A 19,391-nucleotide genomic window follows, 5' to 3' on the forward strand; every position below is an offset into this window, starting at 1 on the left:
CACTGTACAATTTCCCCACAGCCCAAAAAAAGCCTATGCCAAGGCATTACCGGATGGCCTCAGTTTGATCCTATTTCATCCTTCTTTTAGAAGTACAAGAGAAAATGCCGAGAGGAACCTTAAGTTTGTCATACTGTGGGATCTTAAGGTTAAATCGCTTGAGGCGCAGTTCATCAGCATATCACCCACAATACTTACGACTCGCCTGACATAATCAATAGCTACGCTTATTTTGTGGAAATCTGCTTATGTTTTCATTTCGTTTCTGACCCCTAATCATTTATCTCATGATTGAAACCAAACGATAACAATAATAGATACGATCCTGATCCTTTGTACTACCGATACCATGATTGTGACCATTATCCACGACGTTGATCAGTGTTCCCGAATGTTACCTCTATCATATAAGATGTAGTACTCCAACTTGGAATCTTCAATTCAACCTTCGCTTGAACATTTTAGACAGTCTTTTCTGTTATTAACAGTCCTTACAAACCTTTCATTTCTTCCATTCTTTCATTTCAAAATGTACTTTTCTTCTCATTCTCTTATTGCTTCCGTTCTCTTAATCTCTGCTGTTCAAGCATATCCAGGAGTCCAAGCAGATCCCGTTGCTGATGTCCTAGCTACAACGACATCTGCAATTGTTTTAGAGACCCCTCCACTTTCGGAAGGGATTCTTGAAAATCTAGGGTTGTTCAAATTCTTCGCAAGAGCCGCGAAGAAAACAACTGCCAAAACTACAGCTAAAACGACAGAGGCTGCACCAACAACACAGAAAACCACGGCTCCAGCAACAACGCAAAAAAATACGGCCGTGGTAACTACACCTACGACTACCCCGGTGAAAACCACCGAGGCACCTACCACCGCTTCAATCAAGACAACCTCGATTCCAACTACGTCATCCATATCCACCAAACCTACTTCTACTTTGACCAGTTCGACTTCGACTTCGGTTGTGGCACCAAGTAGTACGAGTACTGTCTCCAAATCCTCAATTTTAAGCACCAGCTCAATTCCTACTTCGGTGAATTCTATTCAGACATCTCAAGTCTCATCTTCCACTGTTTCTTCGCTCTCCAGCCTAGAGACCTCTAGCTCTTTGGTATCCAGTAAAAGTTCTACTTCTGTAGTCACGTCTGCTCAATTATCGTCTTCAGCATCTGGTTCGTTGGCCAGTGTTAGTGGAGTCTCCGGAACCATTACCAGCACCGGCTCCTTGGCATCTGGGACTGGTTCTACTTTGACCGGTGGATCTGTTTCTTCTGGAATAGATTCCAAAACAATCGGGTCTCTTACCGGCACTGGTACGTTAGTTGGTTCTTCATCAGCTAGTGGATCAATCTCTTCTGGAGTTGATTCAAAAACCATCGGATCTCTCACCAGTACTGGATCAGTACCGACAGGAACTGGTTCCATTACCAGCACTGGGTCTTTGGTATCTGGAACTGGCTCTGCCTCAGCGAGTGGATCGATCTCTTCTGGAACCGGTTCCGTCACCAGTGGATCTCTCACCACCACGGGACCACTATCATCAGGAACTGGCTCAAGCTCAATCCCAGGAAGTGGCACCATAACTTCTTCCTCCCTCATCTCCTCCTCCAGCAGCTCCATCTCCTGCTCCGTCTCCAACACCGTAACCGACATAACCTACTTCGTGTCCCCCGCCACCAACACCCTCGGATCCGTAACCAAGCTCTCCACCATCTCCTCCACCGCCATCCGAACCATCGGATGTTCCCTCAGCGCCAAAACCGCCACATCCACCATCTCCTCCTCCGCATCCATTAGTAAAATCGTCATTCCAACCGGCTACGGAGATCCCGTCGTGAGCGCCGAAGCTGGAAATGCTGCGTTTTACAAAGCCGGCGCCGCCGGTTACTCAAGCCAGTTAAGTGTATACAGCGCGGCGTCGACGAGAACGAGCGGGATGACTACGATGGCTTCTACGACGGGCAGTAGTGCCTCGAGCGTGCAGAGTGTCGCAAGTGGTACGACGAAGGAAAGTGTGAGTAGTGTTGCCGCTACAGACGCCTCAAGCATTACCAGTGCACCGGCCACTTCGGGGACAGCTGCTGCCACGGGAATTGTGGGGGAGATCTCTTCGCTTCTCAACATCTTTTGAGTGGGCGATGTAGATATGTGAGAGGGAGTTGGATATTGGCATGGGAATAGATTGAGGCGCTCATGAATTCGTTGTAATATTATATATATACGAAACTAAGCTGCTTTATCTCGCAATGAATGCTTCTTGATATTTAATATTGACAGAGAAGTGTGAATTCCCTAGCACAATGATTAAGAAAGAAGAAAGAAGTGTACAGACCCGCCCGCTAACATCCATAAATTAATGAATAAGAAGGGTACTAAACGAACGATACTAAGCTCCCTCTCCTAAAACTTGCAAATAGATACCTCCATATAAACACGGTAATGTTCTAAGATTTGAGGGCCAGGGAGAGACGTTGACTGGTAAAGGAGAGATAGAAAGATGGCGTGTAGAATGTAGAGATACTTAGATATCCAGATACCGACCAGCCTAGGATAACTTAATAAGATTCGAAAATCGTTCGTCACACTCGAAGCTCCCTCATATGACTCCCTCACATTACAATCATTTAGGTCAATCAATTACCATTTTCATTGCTAATTGCTATCAAAAAAGGTATCATCCACATTCCCTACCACATCACCATTCACTCTCTCTTTCTCCATTCCATTCTTCATAAACCCCATCTTTATTCAAATCTTGATATTCATCCATCTAGCCATACATCCTCCTCTTTCATAACCTATTCCTTATAAAATACCCTATCCTCTCCATTTTGACATGTCCAGAAAGATATAGAAAGAAATAGCCACAACATATAATATAACCTAAAAACCCAAACCCGAATCCTACATACCCAAAATTCCATTGCTCCGAATAACAATATTGCAAAAGATCAAGTAGGCTTGCTCTTGCTATGCATATCCATCCCATGTTCCAAACACCATGTTCCCAACCGAGTTCAATATACAATAGATATCCTTTCCATTTGAAAACCCCCAAAATCTCGCCAATCCTCATAAAGTACGCCCATAAATTATTGTAAATCCAGTCTCGTCTCGGATCCAAGTGAAATCAAAGTTTAAGATTCCAGCCACACACAACCGCAACTCTCATCGCCGTCTCGTTCCACCAAATCCCGTTTGAAGAAGTCTGAGACAAGACTTCGAGACGACAGTGGCGAGACACTTGTGGGTTCGGTCTCATTTAAATAGATGGTAATAGGCTGACCAGTTGAATTCATTAATGGTTCAGCGTTGCCATTTGATAAGATTTGATGAGCTACACAGTAAGCCGGAACAGTTTGTCCGCCTCGAGGGATACGGCGTTCGGCGATTTTGTAAACTTTAGGATATTGAGGTAAAAATTGAGGGCCATTTTGAGAAGACCCAGATGACGAAGACTGTTGTGATTGAACTCCAGCTGTAGAAGAAGGTACATCTGATGAGTAAGTGCTCGTACCATATGCATTACCAGTCCTAGTTGGATACGAACCACCAGAAGTGACCGTAGAGGAAGAACCTGCGCTACTAGTTTCATTGGCGTAAATGAATGCCTCTAATAAGGTTCCATTCCAGTAACAAAACCAAGGTTGATCTCCAGCTTGAGCTACTCCTTTACGATTCATGAAACCCGAGGCAGGTTGTTGACGCTTCATGTTTGTTGAGAGAGCCTTCTGCGGCAATATAACCACCTTATTGTATGGCACTTGGAAAAACCAGGCTGGACCTCGACTAGGGTATTCCGAATCGTTGACTAGAGATAGCACCTGAGCAGACGATAAAATCGGTGGTTGGGCGCCGTATGGATAGAAATTCAAGGAAGCGTTGCCATAATTCATAGATATTTCCTTATTGGCGACTTCGTCACCACCCGGAATGTCTATAATAGACATTTCAAGTGGTGTCATGGCTATGGAGCAACTCCAAGCTGAGTTTTCGGCGGTGTTCATGATGCAGCTACTCTGAGCAGTTGAAGGAACGGTGAGGGGCATATTGTACGTTCCGGTTGGAAGCGATGGAAGCGAAGCAGGTACAGTAGACAGAGGTGTTGCATCGAATGTGGTGGTCATGGTCGCATACACCGTTGTTCGGCTTGATCTATAGAAATTAGTATCCTGGGCTTGGGTACTAGATGATGAAAACTAACTGGTTATCATGATGTTGCTTGCTGCTACCGTTATTAGGGTCACCACCATGTTTCGGCCTCAAAATAGTAAAAACGGTTCCAAGTACAATTCCAAAGAGAACGAAGACCAAGACTATCAAAACAACAACCCATACAGGAACGATACCGCATAATTTTCGTTTGGCAGCAACTTGCCATTTCTTCAGTGGAGGCTTTTCGGAATATTCCATATCGGCGTGATTGCTATGATGTGAACTTCGATCTGACATTATACTCCTTGATGATTGGCGTGATTGAGATGAACGAAGATCTTCATTAGATGCAAATTCGGGATTTCGAGTCGCTAGTCCCATGCCACCAGCACCAGATATAGGAACGATAGGAGCTGGCATTTGAATGGTAGGTACAGGTACGGGTGTTGGTACAGATGTAGGTCGTAGTTTTCTAGCAAAAGCCTCATCCGGATATTTGGTATAAGGTGGTAGTTGTTCCGTGTGTCCATCAGGCCCGATAAGATCCGCAGCCTCCTCACCTTCCGGACCTAATCTTCGTTGATAATCATTATGGAGACCTGGGAAACCAACAGGGATGGGTGCAATCGGCAACTGGTCGGAATCACTCGAAACTGTACTCTGCGGATACATGCCGTAAGGATGTGTTGGTCCGCTTGGTCCCGTGTACGACATCTCCTGTGGTGGTGCCGGCATTGTTGAAGTCGTCGCTATACTCGCTGTTCTCGCTAATCGTGAATCTTGATTATACATATTATATGGGTGCGATGGTCCTGTAGGTCCTCTATACGGGCTTTCCGGTCTCATCATAATTGATTCGCTCGATATGCTCGACATACTTGTTGCAGTGGATGTCCTTGTTAATCCATAACCACTTCCACTTCCATTCTCCCCCGAGTACGCGAACGTTGGACCCCTTGACATTTGACCATTCCCACCATCATTTCGTAATGCGAACGAATCGATTCCTCTTGGTTTCGTTGTACTCGAAGGTCGTGGCGGTGGTGTTGATACTCTTCGTCTTTCTATAGGTGATAATGGGGACTGAGGTTGTTGTTCCTGTATTGGCTCTTGTTGTGGTGGTGGTGGAGTGTAAGTATGTTGATGTGAGTCCGAGGGTCTGTAACCACCACCATTCGATATTCCCATAGCCGCCAAAGCATAATCTTCTTCATCTTCGTCCTGCATTTGCATCGATAATCGCGTCGACCTTTGAGACTCCCTTCTATTATGTTCAATGTGTGAAGAATGATTAGATTCGCCCATTTTTTACGATTGAGTGAGCGCCTATATGACCACGGATGTCCGCACTCCCGAGTGTTCAACACTCTCGACACACACACACGCACACACGCACACACACACACACACACACACAACACGCCTCAATTAAAAGTCCGCAAGTACAACTCTAAATGGTGTTCTCCCTCTCGCAGCAAGTGAAGTTATATATAATCGGTCGTTTATTCATCAAAAGGGTTCCAGAAGAGGATCGAAAGGGTATAAATATCAATAGTCGTAGTCGTTCTTCGCGTTGACATCCAATGATGATCGAAATGATATGATGTGTTATTATTGATTGAAGTTGATAGGTATGAGGTATGAGGTGTGAGGTGTGAAATGTGAAGTGTGAAGTATAAAATGAGTGAATGGGTCGTAAAGAAATGATTTTCCTTGGTATTTTGGGTGTACAGTGAGTAAAAATTGAGGTTTGGGGGTATTTTCCAGGAGAGACTTGTTTGAGGGAAGCTGCTTAGACCAGTGAGAAGAAGATCGCCAAGTACGCCAAGTTCCAAATCCGAGACGATATAGTGGATTGAACTTACTCGCTTAATGAGGATCGATATCCAATCAAATGGTCAGTCGACAATGGTTCAAGAATGAAAAATGCTGGTAATGAGGGTAATGAGTCTTGAAAATATAACACTAATCGTCTACGGGCTTAGTGTTCCTTGTTCTGTATGGCTTAGAATGGTTCCTGGTTTTCGTATTGATTATTATTGGTTTTTATTCAACAAGTAGCCACTTTATTTATGGAGTCCTTTTCCAAAATAAGATAAGGTTGTAGGAAACTAGAAGGATGTGCTTGAAAACCCCAAGTGCTTGTTTGTATCAAAATCTAGACTACGTATTGTGCCTGTTGTGGTGTGCCTCTGGTGCTGCTCGGAATTAACCTGCCTAGTTAGCACATTTTATGAAGACCAATAAGGAAATCCGATACGGAAAAATATAAATACAAGAGTAATACGTGATTGGATTGGAATGCAGACGAGGGCCAAAGAGGAAAATGAGTGGCAATTTACCCAAAAAAATCCTAACTAGAAACTCAGGTACAGCAAAAGACATGGAAGATCACATCGTTAAAATTCCGGTATATGGTTACTGCCTTTTATTCGGTCGGACTTATTTATACTGTCTAATTGGGATGTACAAGAAAATATCTAACCTTTATTCTTGAAATCTATCACCTTTCTAGAGGTGAAGGATTTAACCAGGCGTTGTGCTTTCAAGTACAGAAAGTGGAAAAACTACATACACACTTTACCAATTATTCACTTCCCTACCCCAGCTCAAAGAACCCCCATAATCCTATTGCCAGCCAGCATATCGTCGAAGAAGGTATTAAAGGTGTGGATAGAAACTGGGCCCTTGAAATATTTTCAGGGCTTCGAGTTAAATTTGAAGAGTTAATAACCTTAAATTCAAAAATGTCCGATGACGATGTTATAAGAATTGTTGCTGAAGTTGGCTGACTTGGGAGATAAGTCCGCCGTCAGCATACCAATATATTGTATGCACGAGGTTCATATTAGTCTAGTAGACAGATTAGATTGATTCGAAGTTAATCCGTCTCGTCTATCAGCCGATGATATTTACGAAAATCGAGAGACCACTTGAGGGTACTGGAAATTCGAATCAATTCAAAGCTCACTTGTAATTGTTCTTTGATGTTTTTTTGATGAAAGTCTTGCTTCGGAATATCATCGTTAAATGCCGGGAAATCTGTGGAGATGAAAACAGAATTTGAACAATTTTTCAAATTGTGAGACCAACAGAGCTTTACAACTTACAAGGAATAGCAAAGATGGTGTTGCGGGTATAGAATCCATAGATGGTGTTTCTGAAATTCATTAATATACATTTGCTGACTTCAAAAAGCAGAATGTTACATACAGTTTTGTATTTGCACCTGTATCTTGGTAGGAATGGCAAGTAACAGTTTATTGAATTGGACAAGTTCTCTCGTAGCGAGGCGATGAAGGGGCTGAGGTGGTGGGCTCGTGGGGTATTTCCTCTCAAGTGTTTTATTGTATCAAAACGACCAGAGGACATTCATGTATTTTCACCCTCCATTCTCTCATTTCTCATCCATTGATGCCCAAATGATAAACCAGTCAAAACTCTCAAAGTCTAAAGTATTATCAGTTCATGCATCTCATTCAATCATTCATTTCATTATCTATTAAGCTGCTGCCTCGTCGGTATCAATTCCCTGTGTCTGATACTACACCAAGCACACCAAAGCCCCGCACATTGAACATGGGATACACTTGGGATAAATCTTTTTCACACCCCTTCGCGTCGAACCGTGCGAACCAACTGCTGTAAGTTACTCGACTTGGATATCACCGACACACGTCGAAGCACACGATACATTTTCGCTACAGTGCACTTGCATCATCTGTTTAGTGATCTTCGTTACGGAGAAACTACTATGGTAGAAAGAAGGAATCTCGACATTCCAGAAAACATTATGGCTCCCCTCTAAATTGCGTATTTACGAGGAATAATGAGAACGAGTGGCTCAGTAGCCAAACTATCTCTCGCCGTTTTGTCTCGTTCAACTAATGGTTGTCAAATTTCAAAAGTAATGACTTGGCTCTTGGCACTCGTCTGGTCTTCCTTCAATTCAAATATTTCTAAAGCCCCAGTCTTGCGAGAAAGCTTGATACTGTTACTGTCTGTACTTGTAAATAGACCAAAAACAATCTGAAATCTATAATTTCATGCTCAATTTTGATGGTGATGAAAGCTCTAAAAGCTCTCCGTCAAATAGGTAGGTAAAGCTCTGTGATTGAGGAAACCAATAGGCGATACTGAATCATGTCACAAGGACTCATATATTTCTCCTTGACTCACCAACTGATGTCTTTTTCCGGCAAAGATTCCTCTTGCCGATGGGAATATTACCCTCAAATGCCTATTATGGAAATGATCTCCTTGATTTGAGAGAAGCAATGCTTCATAAGAGTACAGGAAAAGATCAAAGTTTTCCCTTAACCCTCCTCTCGCATTCCTTTCCTCTTCCAGCCGGCTCTCTGAGAGATGAACATTTCCTCGAAATCTGAGGATACAACTTCTTGATATGATTGATGGTAATTCGCACAGAAATTTCGTGTCAATAAAAGATTGCTATTGCAAAATTTTATCTTACCTACTCGAGCTACTCTTGGCAATTATATCTCTGGGTGAATCCGCAACTCGCCATTTATTTCCCACCACCGATACGAATCCGACACTAAACTCACTTACACAAGGGAAGACGCACTCCAACGTTCCCGCGTCGGATCGGACCTCGTGAATTCCGGTAGGGTTTTTGTGCCTGGTTTCTGAGCGCTCGATACCGTGATTCTCACGTAGTAGCTTCTTCCGGAACATTTGAAGATCATTGAGCTTTATTAGTATAAAAGAAAGGAAACTCGGCGCTTAGGCTCCTTGAAGGCCAACATCATCCTCCGGTCATATCCTACATCGTAGAAATCTTAAACGAAGCAGATCTGTCCGAGAAAGTGAGTGTGGCGTGAGATATATATATAGACGAGATCCGGTTTCAGCGGTCTGTAGTCTCCAAGTGTCGACTTGCCTTGAACGAAAACAGATGTGTATTCCCGAGTCTCGACTTGCCTTGAATGATTAGTAGATCATGTGGAGATAGTGATAATGCTGTATATCGGAGTATATCCCGCACCGTGAGGTAATTTATATGAATCTTGAGCTCGTCCTCAAGGTTCTCAGATTATTTTTGACACCATTTTGAAGAATTTCTTCCAAGATTCCGATATCATGACACATAACATATAAAGATCCTGTCTGATGTGGAGAGGTTGTGGACACTCTCGATGGAGAATATCCAAGATCAAATTTTTAATCTTATCTGATCAAAAAGATAATCAAGATAAATAAGATCTCCGGGTCCGAGGCGAGCTACTATGAAGAAATCCATGGAAACTATCCACCTAGCCAAGGAAACATTTTACTTCATCGATATTTGAATATTCTCTGTAGCTTTTTGACCATACTCGTGAGGATAATGTCATTTCCAGCATTGTGCCACAGTCTCATATCAAAGAGGTTTTATGATTTTGGTCCCTTTCTGATCTTATGCGAGCGTAACCATGGAGGGCGAAAGAAGTTTATTGAAGACTGTAGATACTGCATGTAGTATTCGACAAATAGACCAGAGCTAAGTAAGGTGTGAATAAAGTCGCTAATCTGCCAGCCACTTCTCGAATAGTAAGCTTTTACGAGTTTGGCTTGACTTGATGTTCGTTCCTGCATGAGCTAACCAATATCACAACCTCATTTGACCCCTACTCGCCAGTACTCGCACAAGTTACCACACAAGAGCTGCACCCGTACGTGAAACTTTTGGACTCAAACGCCACGTTCGCTCATTTATCCCACCTCGTCGGGTAATGCAGTTGATGATATCAAGTTTTCTCTTCTTGAGGCCGATGTCGTTATATGATTTTCAAGGATCTCAGAATGTGAAGATGGACTCTGATGGAGTAGAGGTGAAGAATCCTGTCATGGAAATTCAGGGGTCTGCATTAGTTGGAAGGGTTCAATTGTCTTTAGCAGATCCGTTGTCAGATGTATGCACGTAAAAGTATATATTGTAGCCATCCTTTTTTCAGAAGGTGAGAGAGATAGAGGAAGTATAAATCGTACCGACATCCTCCCTCAACGGTGAAAAGAATTGGGATGATCAATCATTGAAAGAGTTGTTGAAATCCTGGGTATATACATCCGTCTATTGTATATATCGCTTGAGTGTTAAGATCGAATCTTTGAATCGTCAAACTTTCATCTAGTCCAACTCGCTTCTCTATATATCATCCTATACATATCATACCACCAGTTGCCAGTACTCGTCTACGCATCTCATATATCGGTCAGCCAAAATCTCCACTGTTGTCTTTCTTAATTTCGTTAGTTAGAAACTGTTGAGGGGAAACCTTACCACGAATGGCGTGAAGGGTGGTGAGTGGACATGGGATTGTTTCCTCTCTCGGCCGTCTACCGATTATCGGGCTGTGTTGGCGGTGATCTAGTGGGAAATTGGAATTATTTTGTTGATACAGATAATCAAAAAATTCAGATTCGATAGTTATAAAGATAATAATTCTTTATCAGATTTTCCCCCTATTTCTGTTTCTATTTCTATTTGGAAGGGAACAATCTCTTCTTTCTAATTCACTTGTGTTACTAGTAATTTCGAACAATACTAACATCAATCTTTGTCTTCAGTCTCGTCAATTTTTCTTGACTGTACATACAAACGATATTTAAGAGCTTGCTCTCTACATCCCTTTTTATCTTATATCTTCAATTCAATCTTTGGAAACACACACACACACACCGCCCCTCGCAATCATGTCTACTCGTCCTCAAAACATCGGCATCAAGGCCATTGAAATTTACTTCCCAAGCCAGGTAATTCACCAGATCTCCTTTTTCTGCTCTGCTGCAAAATCCCGTTTGTTAATTCGGAAAACTAACTCGTGTGCCTTTCCCCCACCAGTGTGTTGCTCAAGAAGAACTCGAGAAATTCGATGGCGTTAGTGCAGGAAAATACACAATTGGTCTTGGTCAAACCAAGATGAGCTTCTGCGACGATAGAGAAGGTAAGAATTCATGTGTCCGCAGAAGGTGTCTGTTTTTTTACTTATGCGTGGCATCTCGCAGATATTTACTCTTTTGCCTTGACCGTTACCTCTCGCCTCCTCAGCAAGTACAACATTGACACCAAAACCATTGGACGTCTTGAGGTCGGTACAGAGACTCTTCTCGATAAATCGAAATCTGTAAAATCAGTTCTTATGCAATTATTTGGAGATAACTCGAATATTGAGGGAATTGACACTGTTAATGCATGCTACGGTGGTACCAACGCGGTTTTCAACGCTGTCAACTGGGTAGAGTCGTCTGCATGGGATGGCAGAGATGCAATTGTGGTTGCTGGAGATATTGCTTTATATGCCAAGGGTGCTGCGCGTCCAACCGGGGGTGCTGGAGCTGTTGCCATGTTGATTGGACCAAATGCTCCAGTTGTTGTCGAGCCAGGTCTTCGTGGAACCTATATGCAACATGCCTACGATTTCTACAAGCCAGATCTTACAAGCGAATACCCAATCGTTGACGGTCACTTCTCTTTGAGATGCTATACCGAAGCAGTTGATGCTTGCTACAAGGCATATAACAAGAGGGAACAAACTCTCAAGCCCCTGGCTAACGGACATACCAATGGTGCCGTCGCTGAGGAATCAACAAAGACTCCTATTGATCGTTTCGACTACATGTCTTTCCACGCCCCAACCTGCAAGCTCGTTTCCAAATCATACGCCCGTATGCTCTACAACGACTACCTTGCCAACCCAACCGCATCAGCCTTTGCTGATGTACCAGCTGAGTTAAGGGATATGGATTACGCAAAGTCTTTGACCGACAAGGTCGTCGAGAAGACATTCATGGGATTGACCAAGAAGCGTTTCAATGAGCGTGTTCAACCCAGTATTCAAGTCCCAACATTCTGTGGAAATATGTACACTGCCAGTGTTTATGGTGGATTGGTTGGTTTGTTGAGCAACGTTGATAGCGCCACCCTCCAAGGAAAGAGAATTGGTGTTTTCAGTTACGGAAGTGGTTTGGCTGCAAGTTTGTTCTCCTTGAAGATCAACGGCTCCATTGAGACCATGGCAAAGGCCTTGAACTTGCAAGAAAGACTCGACGCTCGCAGAACCGTCGCCCCAGAAGTTTACGAAGAGGTAAGAATGTTTTCTGAAATTTACTCCTCTGATTCCAATACTAATACAAAATAGTTTTGCGCTCTCCGCAAGGAAGCCCATCTCCAAAAGTCATACACACCCAAGGGTAGCCCTGATACCATTGCCGAGGGTACCTACTACCTCAAGAGCGTTGACGACATGTTCCGCAGAGAGTATGAAATCAAGGCATAAATTCTCAAAATCAATTTTAATTTTGCAGCGATTCTTTCTGCTTGCGACTTGCATAGATTAGATGGGACGGCTACTTTCTTTCTTCGAATTGCATGTTCACAATTATATCCTCTACATAAAGCTCGATATTCGCTTGCACATACTCTTAGCGTCTAGGCAGACTAAGAGTGTTGTAGATACAGCTTCTGGGAGATGAAGGGGAGGGACGGGTTTGAAATTTCAGTGCCTGGGATGATTTCAATGAAATAGGAATTTTAATATTTTTGATACAGATGACGGAAAGATTGGGGAGAACAAAAGCAAGATTAAAGCATCGTATGAATGCTGGTTGAATCTTCTAGGTCTTGACCTAAACATGGATGTAGACAAACAATGATAGATATGAGAATGATAATTTTGGATCGTGATTCAAGGATTTTCATCACGTACCGATTTGTGACAATTTATCACCAACTGCTGAACGGGCATTTCGCTTCAACAAAATTCTTACCCCTCTCTTCTTTCAGCCTCTTAACCTTAGATCTATCCCGAACATTGGACGCAAACGCGCAGGCTTGCGAGACGGGAGTTTTCATTGACCAGTTTCAATGCATTGTTTGAACCATACAACTAGCATTAATGTACACGTTCTGAACAATGATGCATCAAACAGCCGAGGTTCATTAGAGGCGTGTTAGTGTCGCATGAGGAAGGTGAATCGAGTGGCGTCCCGCAATATCATGTATTTACCCTAATTTGAACTGGATTTCCGTGTTTGAGATGGCTTGGACATTTGATATAAAGATTTGAGCTGAATGCAAGTGGATTCATAGTAATTTCTTTCACAAAATATATCATTCTGGAGACAAAAAAAATAAGTCCAACCCAACAGTTGGTCCATCTGTACATTGCCCATCTTCTTCACATCCGTGGTCCCTCCTTAGGCCATACATTCTCGAACACCTCCTCGCATTTGCCACCCAGATCAGCATCAATCATGGAGACGAATTCACCCCTCTCCATAGCAAAAATTATGCTCCCAAAGATGCCCATGATAGGAAAAACCCTTGTTTCCCACACTCTAGGCATATCGCCCCATGCTACCCACTGGGATCTCAAAACCGAACTCACAGTCAAAATTCTACGCTCCTTCCTGTACGCCACCCCATCCCCCATTTCCAAAATTCAAGCTGTGACACTACAGGATTCTGGCATCAAAGGCCGGATCTGGATCTCTAAAGTCACGCTGGCGATCCCCTCTGAAGATGATGTTCGTCAGAAACTATTCAAAGTCATAGAGGATATGAAAGACCCATTGAATTCCGGACAATCACCACAAGAAGGAGGATTCCAAAAACCAGATTTACTCCCTGTAGAGGGCGAATGGACCGGTCATCGCGGCTATGCCCCTAAAAATGCCCCGAGACTTCGAATCTCCGAAGCTGAACAATATGTGGAGATGATGAAAGAAATTACTTCTCCCGTGACAATTCTTTATATACACGGGGGAGCACACTGGCTTCTTGATCCCGCCAGCTATCGCGGTCCATGCAAGAAACTCGCCAAACTAACAGGCGGCCGAGTCCTCTCTCTCCGATATAGACTTGCGCCTCAGAACCCTTTTCCGGCTGCTCTGCTGGACTGTCTCGTCGCATATCTGCACCTCCTCTATCCACCTGAAAACTCATTCCACACCGCTGTCCCCACCGAAAATATCATTCTCTCCGGCGACAGCGCAGGCGGAAACCTCTCATTATCGCTTCTCCTCTTGCTTCTCCATCTACACAAAACATCTACCCCCATAGTTTGGAACGGTGTATCACGGCTCCTTCCATTACCAGCAGGTCTAGCGCTTAATTCTCTCTGGACGGATCTCCTACGCTCCTCACCTTCTATGGAAACAAACAGTAAATACGACTACATACCCCCTCCATCTCTCTTCTCCCCCTCCCATTCCATTCCCTATCCGCGGTGTAAACTCTGGCCCACTCCGTCTCCGCGATCGAATATTTACTGCGAGGACGCGATGCTCATCCATCCACTTGTTTCGCCGCTGGCGGCGCCGGCAAGTGCATGGGAGGGGAGTCCGCCGATTTTGTTCATGGTGGGGACGGAGTTGTTGACCGATGAGAATAAGATACTAGCGCGGAGATTGGCGCGGAGGGGGGTCAAAGTGAGATGGGAGGAGTATGAATGGATGCCGCATTGCTTTGCGTTGGCGCTGCCGCATTTAAAGGGGACGAGGAGGTGTTTTGAGGGGTGGGCGGGGTTTTGTAAAGAGGTTGGGGGGAGGAGGGTAGATGATGAGGGGGGAGAGGAGAGGGAGAATGGAGGGGTAGAGACGAGGGGGGTGATGATTAGTGATAATGCTAAGGGGATTAAGGAGACGAAGATTGATGTGGAAGGGTTGTGGGAAGAGAGTGATGAAGTCGTGACTGAGAGGATGAAGGAACAGGCGAGGATCTTGGAAGAGGAGGGGAAGGTGAAAGAGGAAAATGGGACCGTAAATGGTGGTGGAACTAAAAAGGCACGACTCTGAGTTTATGCCGATAAGAATTTAGAATAGAATAGAAACTAGATGATATTCTGAACTAAAGTACTTGACATCATACATAAATTAACGCTAAATGCATATGACTATATGGGAATGACTATTGTCCCTCCTGGTCTCAAGCTTTTCAGTGTACAGTTAAATGAGTCCCCAGACGACTGATAAACCTAGCGCCAAACAAATAAACTTCCTTGCCATTGACAAAAATATGGGCTATCCGTTTGAATAACAGAATCAATACAGATAGTTGTGTTTCATTATATTATATTGTTAACATCCTACGCGATATATTCCAAGATCTCCGTCTCCAATCATTAACACCCTAACGCGCCGTTCCATACAATTTCATTGACTCCAGATATGCTGATGTTGCATTTATGCCTGCGCTGACCCGCTTGCTTCTGGTGTTCCATTTGTGGTGGTAGTGGTTGGGATAGAGCTAGTGCTCTTGGTGGCAGCTGCCATTTGCCAAGCTGGAATCTTCGCTCCTCCTGCTGGCGCACCAGTACTGAAATTGAATGGAGTGACATTTCGACCTTGAACAGATGCTACAGCTTCAGTACCTGAGCTAGTACCGACTGATGCTGGTCTAGGAGTGTTAGTTTCAGTCGGTGAATCCGCGGCAGGGGTCGAGTTGCTAGGAGTGGTAATCGAAGTGATTGGAGAAGGAGTCGATGGTAAAGCTGAACTTTGAACTCTGTTGTATGGAGTTGCATTCGAGGTTGGGTTAATTGCCGAGGTTGGATTCATTCTTTGGCCCATCAATGTCTTCAGACTCTTCATTTCCACAGCCAACTCTTTCAATCTGTTGTCTGTCACTTCCTTCTGTCCTTCCATGGCTCTGGGTATTAAATCCTTGAGCCCCCTGACCTCATCGCCCATGCGTCGAGATTCTTCATCCCTTCTTCGGCTCGCAGATTTCAGTTCGTTGATCACAGTCTCTACTTCGGTCAAGGCTATGTCTAATCGTTCTGTTCGTTCTTGCTCGGTTGTCTTGAGAGTTTCGGTATCTTTAGCTAACTGGTCAAGAAGAGAGAATGCCTTTTCAAAAGAATCGTCAATGTCCTTCTTATCTTGTTCCAGTTGAGGAGGGGTGGGAGGAGCAATTATTGGATAGATATAACGCTGATTGTGTTAGCAGACTCGATGCCTCCGAATAAGCTAGACCCTTACTTTAGCCAGAAAATATGCCCCGTATCCTATGCCACCTGTTACCGTGGCCATGATAAACCAATCTCTCCAGTCTCGCTTTGGCACTTCGGGCGGAGGAGGCTGTTGCCAGGGATATTGTTGGTAGCCCCCATACCCAGGTTGAGGTTGTCTCACGAGTTGTTGTTGTGGTGCATAATTCGGATAGTTTGGTGGTGCTGGCGATTGTTCGCCGCTGGCTCTTCCTAATGCCGCATCGACTTCCTCCTGTGTAAGATTTTTTGATTGTAAAAACGCGATTCGATTCTCTAAGGGTGATGCAGAGACACTTGGGTCTTGAAGAACTATTGAAATGTTAAAAATGCTGAAGCCATCTCAGCTGGAATATTCTCACATGCAACCTAGTGAAGCATGAGTATTAGGTTTTAGACAGGAGTTGGAATAACTTACAGCAGATACCACAAGTTCCTCACGAATCGCCATGTTGAGTATAGATGAAAAGGAGAAAATGAAAACCAAACTTCTTCTCACCGTCAAACAAATACCAAGCTGGGAAATCTGGGGAACTGAACACTAAAATATGAATGGCCGGAACCGAGGTACCGCGACCTTTGCTCCCTTTCATCTTTGTTCAGATTCCCTTGATAGCACGTGATCGTCTTATCTAATTTTGAAGCTAAACCAAATTGAATTGTTTACTTTCCCCAAGCGTTGGCCCTTCGATACACCAAACTCAGAAGTTTTGTTGTCGCAAATCTGCATGTTTATGTAAATAAAAATACTTCACATAACAACCTTTTACGATATTCAATATTATCTTTCATAGAGAAAGGACTCATCACTTATTCTCCACAAAGGGAAGCTTCATTCTGGAGGATAATTACTGAAAATGTCGCAAGACACTGGTCCTTTCTCCGTGCGCCGACCCAGAGAGGTAAGGATCCTTATACCCCCCCTTCAAATGTTTAATTTAGATTGTTCCATTGCTCATTCCGTGTAGACATTAGGAAGCATCAACTACAATTCGAGTTTACCACAACCAGCATCTGCCATGAAACGATCGAATTCAATCGGTGGTTACAATAATGCACCTTTTACCGCCAGTCATGTTCGTAGTGCTGGAGCCAGACAATCTCTTGCACCTTCGCGACCAAATCAACCTTTATTCTCACGATCATCATCGGGCACAAATCTAGCGGATATAGGAACTTCATCTGTAAAAAGGACTTCATTTCAACAAAGCGGTGGCCGAAAAAGTTATGCACCTCCTCAAATGGGTCGCGCATCTGGTGAAGGAGCAGAACGTCGAAGCAGTGTTTATCGAGCCCGAACTTCGACAAGTGGACCGATGGGACATCAGAGTTTCTTTCAAACTGGACCACAACCAGCTGGAGTACCAAAAGATCCACGTCCGTTAAGAGACCGGGCTTATCAGGGAAAGATTGGTCAAGAGTTGCTAGAGTATATGGCAAACAATAATTACGATATTGAAATGAACCATAACGTATCGGCCAATACTTTAAAATCGCCAACTCAGAAGGATTTTGTTTTCATGTTCCAGTGGCTTTACCACAGGATTGATCCAAGTTATCGATTCCAAAAGGCTATCGATCAAGAAGTACCTCCAATTATGGCTCAGCTACGTTATCCATACCAGAAAAGCATAACTAAATCTGCATTATCCGCGGTTGGAGGCGCAAATTCCTGGCCACTCTTCCTTGGATTGTTACATTGGATGATGCAGCTTGCTCAGATGCTGGATGGGTACGGCACCGATCGATATGACGAGGCATGCGCAGAAGCTGGTGTCGATGTTAGTGGAGATCGCATCATTTTCAACTTTCTCAGTAGTGCATACCGTGATTGGCTTTCCATGGACGAAGATGCCGGAGATGATGATCAGGACCAAGTTCTTGCTCCTCATATCCAAGCTATGGCGCAGGAATTCAACAGAGGGAATTCTAAATACCTCGATGAAATGCGTGTTCTTGAAGGGGAGCACGAAAGATTACAAAAGGAAATAGAGACCCTTGAGAAAACAGGCTCGGACATTGCAACTTTAGATCGAAACTTTAAGATCATGGAAGATGATAAAGTAAAATTTGAAGAGTTCGACAATCGGATGAATCAAAAGTCCGAGAAATATGAATCTCGCATACAATTTTTACAGGAGGAGCTCGACAAAGTCTTACAAGAACTACAAGAAGCATCTGATGAGCGATCAAGACTACAAGAGGAGATAGACAGTCGAGGAATGAGTATGCAAGACATTGATCGCTTGAACTCTGAAATGGAACGACTTCAGAAGGGACATGAAGCTACGCAACAGAGATTGGAGGAAGCGAGAAGAAAGGTTGCCGAAAAGGAGCTGGAAGCGAGTCGCAAATTGGAAGATCTGGAGAGAACAGTTGAAAAGTACAACAGTCTAGGATACCAAATAGGACTTATCCCATCCACTGCAATCAACGCCAAAGGAAAGAATTACGAACTTCAGGTTGTTGTTAATGAAGGACCCAATTTCTCAGCATCACAAATGGCAAGCTCTCATGCTGGAGCGAGAGACGGTGATAGACTTCTTGCCGATCCTACGACCGGTTATCAACCAGCTCATATTTTGAACCTGGATCTTCGAGGTCATGTGAAGAACAGCTTCATCAGCCTTCGAAAAGAGATTTCCGAACGGAGGACTCAAGCCGTTGAAGAAATGGAAAAACACAATGACTTACTCGACAACATTAAAGAAGCCATTGACGACAAGAGGAGTGAGGTAGAGGCTTTATCGCACCGTGTCAGAGCTGCGGAGGATGAATATGAAAAGACAAAAGAGGTAAGAATTACAAAACCACCGAGTATTCAACAGTAATTAATATACGATTAGGTTACAACAACTCAGAAGCTGGCTTCCGATGCACAAATCGAGAAGATGGAGAAAGAGTTAGCTAAGATGCGAGCTGGTCTCACGGAATCTGTGCAATTAATGGAGCAACGAGAGATGAATACGAACATTGAGTAAGTAAAGCTAAGACACTCCGATACCTTCTCCCACTAACATGATGTAGGTATGAACAATTGACTCTCCGAGCCAATACTCTTCGTGAGGAATTGCACACAGAGATTGAGAAGATGTTGAACGACATCATCAAGTTCAAGGTTCACATTCAAAAGAATCTTGAAGATTATGAAGGATTTGTTGGGGATGAGGTTGAGCATGAGCTAGGAGGTGATGATGAAATCCGAGATGATACCCAAGATGTTGATATGAGTGGATGAACGTGTTT

General features: G+C 43.7%; 7 protein-coding genes across 7 annotated transcripts; 4 read left to right on the plus strand and 3 right to left on the minus strand.

Annotated features, from left to right (window-relative positions):
- Positions 1 to 529: 529 nt before the first annotated feature.
- EAE97_002146 (uncharacterized protein) lies at positions 530 to 2,131 on the plus strand (the record flags this gene model as incomplete). Its single annotated transcript, XM_038872657.1, has 1 exon — positions 530 to 2,131. The coding sequence occupies one exon, from the start codon at positions 530 to 532 to the stop codon at positions 2,129 to 2,131; it is 1,602 nt and encodes a 533-aa protein (XP_038735863.1).
- A 486-nt stretch (positions 2,132 to 2,617) lies between these two features.
- On the minus strand, positions 2,618 to 6,023 carry EAE97_002147 (uncharacterized protein). Its single transcript, XM_038872658.1, has 2 exons — positions 4,205 to 6,023; positions 2,618 to 4,155 (listed from the first exon to the last, which is right to left on the minus strand). The coding sequence occupies exons 1-2, from the start codon at positions 5,458 to 5,460 to the stop codon at positions 3,138 to 3,140; spliced, it is 2,274 nt and encodes a 757-aa protein (XP_038735864.1). The 5' UTR covers positions 5,461 to 6,023; the 3' UTR covers positions 2,618 to 3,137.
- Positions 6,024 to 8,471: 2,448 nt separating this feature from the next.
- Positions 8,472 to 8,853, minus strand: EAE97_002148 (uncharacterized protein; the record flags this gene model as incomplete). Its single annotated transcript, XM_038872659.1, has 2 exons — positions 8,472 to 8,607; positions 8,630 to 8,853. The coding sequence occupies 2 exons, from the start codon at positions 8,851 to 8,853 to the stop codon at positions 8,472 to 8,474; spliced, it is 360 nt and encodes a 119-aa protein (XP_038735865.1).
- Positions 8,854 to 10,851: 1,998 nt separating this feature from the next.
- EAE97_002149 (uncharacterized protein) lies at positions 10,852 to 12,434 on the plus strand (the record flags this gene model as incomplete). The annotated part of the gene is made up of 4 exons (XM_038872660.1): positions 10,852 to 10,911; positions 11,000 to 11,102; positions 11,164 to 12,242; positions 12,297 to 12,434. 4 exons carry the CDS (start codon positions 10,852 to 10,854, stop codon positions 12,432 to 12,434), a joined length of 1,380 nt encoding a protein of 459 aa, XP_038735866.1.
- Positions 12,435 to 13,410: 976 nt separating this feature from the next.
- Positions 13,411 to 14,952, plus strand: EAE97_002150 (uncharacterized protein; the record flags this gene model as incomplete). The annotated part of the gene is made up of 1 exon (XM_038872661.1): positions 13,411 to 14,952. One exon carries the CDS (start codon positions 13,411 to 13,413, stop codon positions 14,950 to 14,952), a length of 1,542 nt encoding a protein of 513 aa, XP_038735867.1.
- A 387-nt stretch (positions 14,953 to 15,339) lies between these two features.
- On the minus strand, positions 15,340 to 16,596 carry EAE97_002151 (uncharacterized protein; the record flags this gene model as incomplete). Its single annotated transcript, XM_038872662.1, has 4 exons — positions 15,340 to 16,089; positions 16,138 to 16,457; positions 16,508 to 16,514; positions 16,564 to 16,596. 4 exons carry the CDS (start codon positions 16,594 to 16,596, stop codon positions 15,340 to 15,342), a joined length of 1,110 nt encoding a protein of 369 aa, XP_038735868.1.
- A 406-nt stretch (positions 16,597 to 17,002) lies between these two features.
- EAE97_002152 (uncharacterized protein) lies at positions 17,003 to 19,383 on the plus strand (the record flags this gene model as incomplete). Its single annotated transcript, XM_038872663.1, has 4 exons — positions 17,003 to 17,047; positions 17,114 to 18,940; positions 18,992 to 19,122; positions 19,173 to 19,383. The coding sequence occupies 4 exons, from the start codon at positions 17,003 to 17,005 to the stop codon at positions 19,381 to 19,383; spliced, it is 2,214 nt and encodes a 737-aa protein (XP_038735869.1).
- Between the last annotated feature and the right edge of the window lie 8 nt (positions 19,384 to 19,391).

Source organism: Botrytis byssoidea (assembly GCF_014898295.1).
Source record: "Botrytis byssoidea strain MUCL 94 chromosome Unknown BBYS_004, whole genome shotgun sequence".
NCBI lineage: Eukaryota > Fungi > Ascomycota > Leotiomycetes > Helotiales > Sclerotiniaceae > Botrytis > Botrytis byssoidea.

Excerpts from the sequence above, each read along its gene's own strand:
- EAE97_002147 (XM_038872658.1), bottom strand. The coding sequence starts at position 5,460 with ATGGGCGAATCTAATCATTCTTCACACATTGAACATAATAGAAGGGAG. Across the intron at positions 4,156-4,204 it reads AAGCAACATCATGATAACCA|ATCAAGCCGAACAACGGTGT; the intron begins GTTAGTTTTCAT and ends TAATTTCTATAG.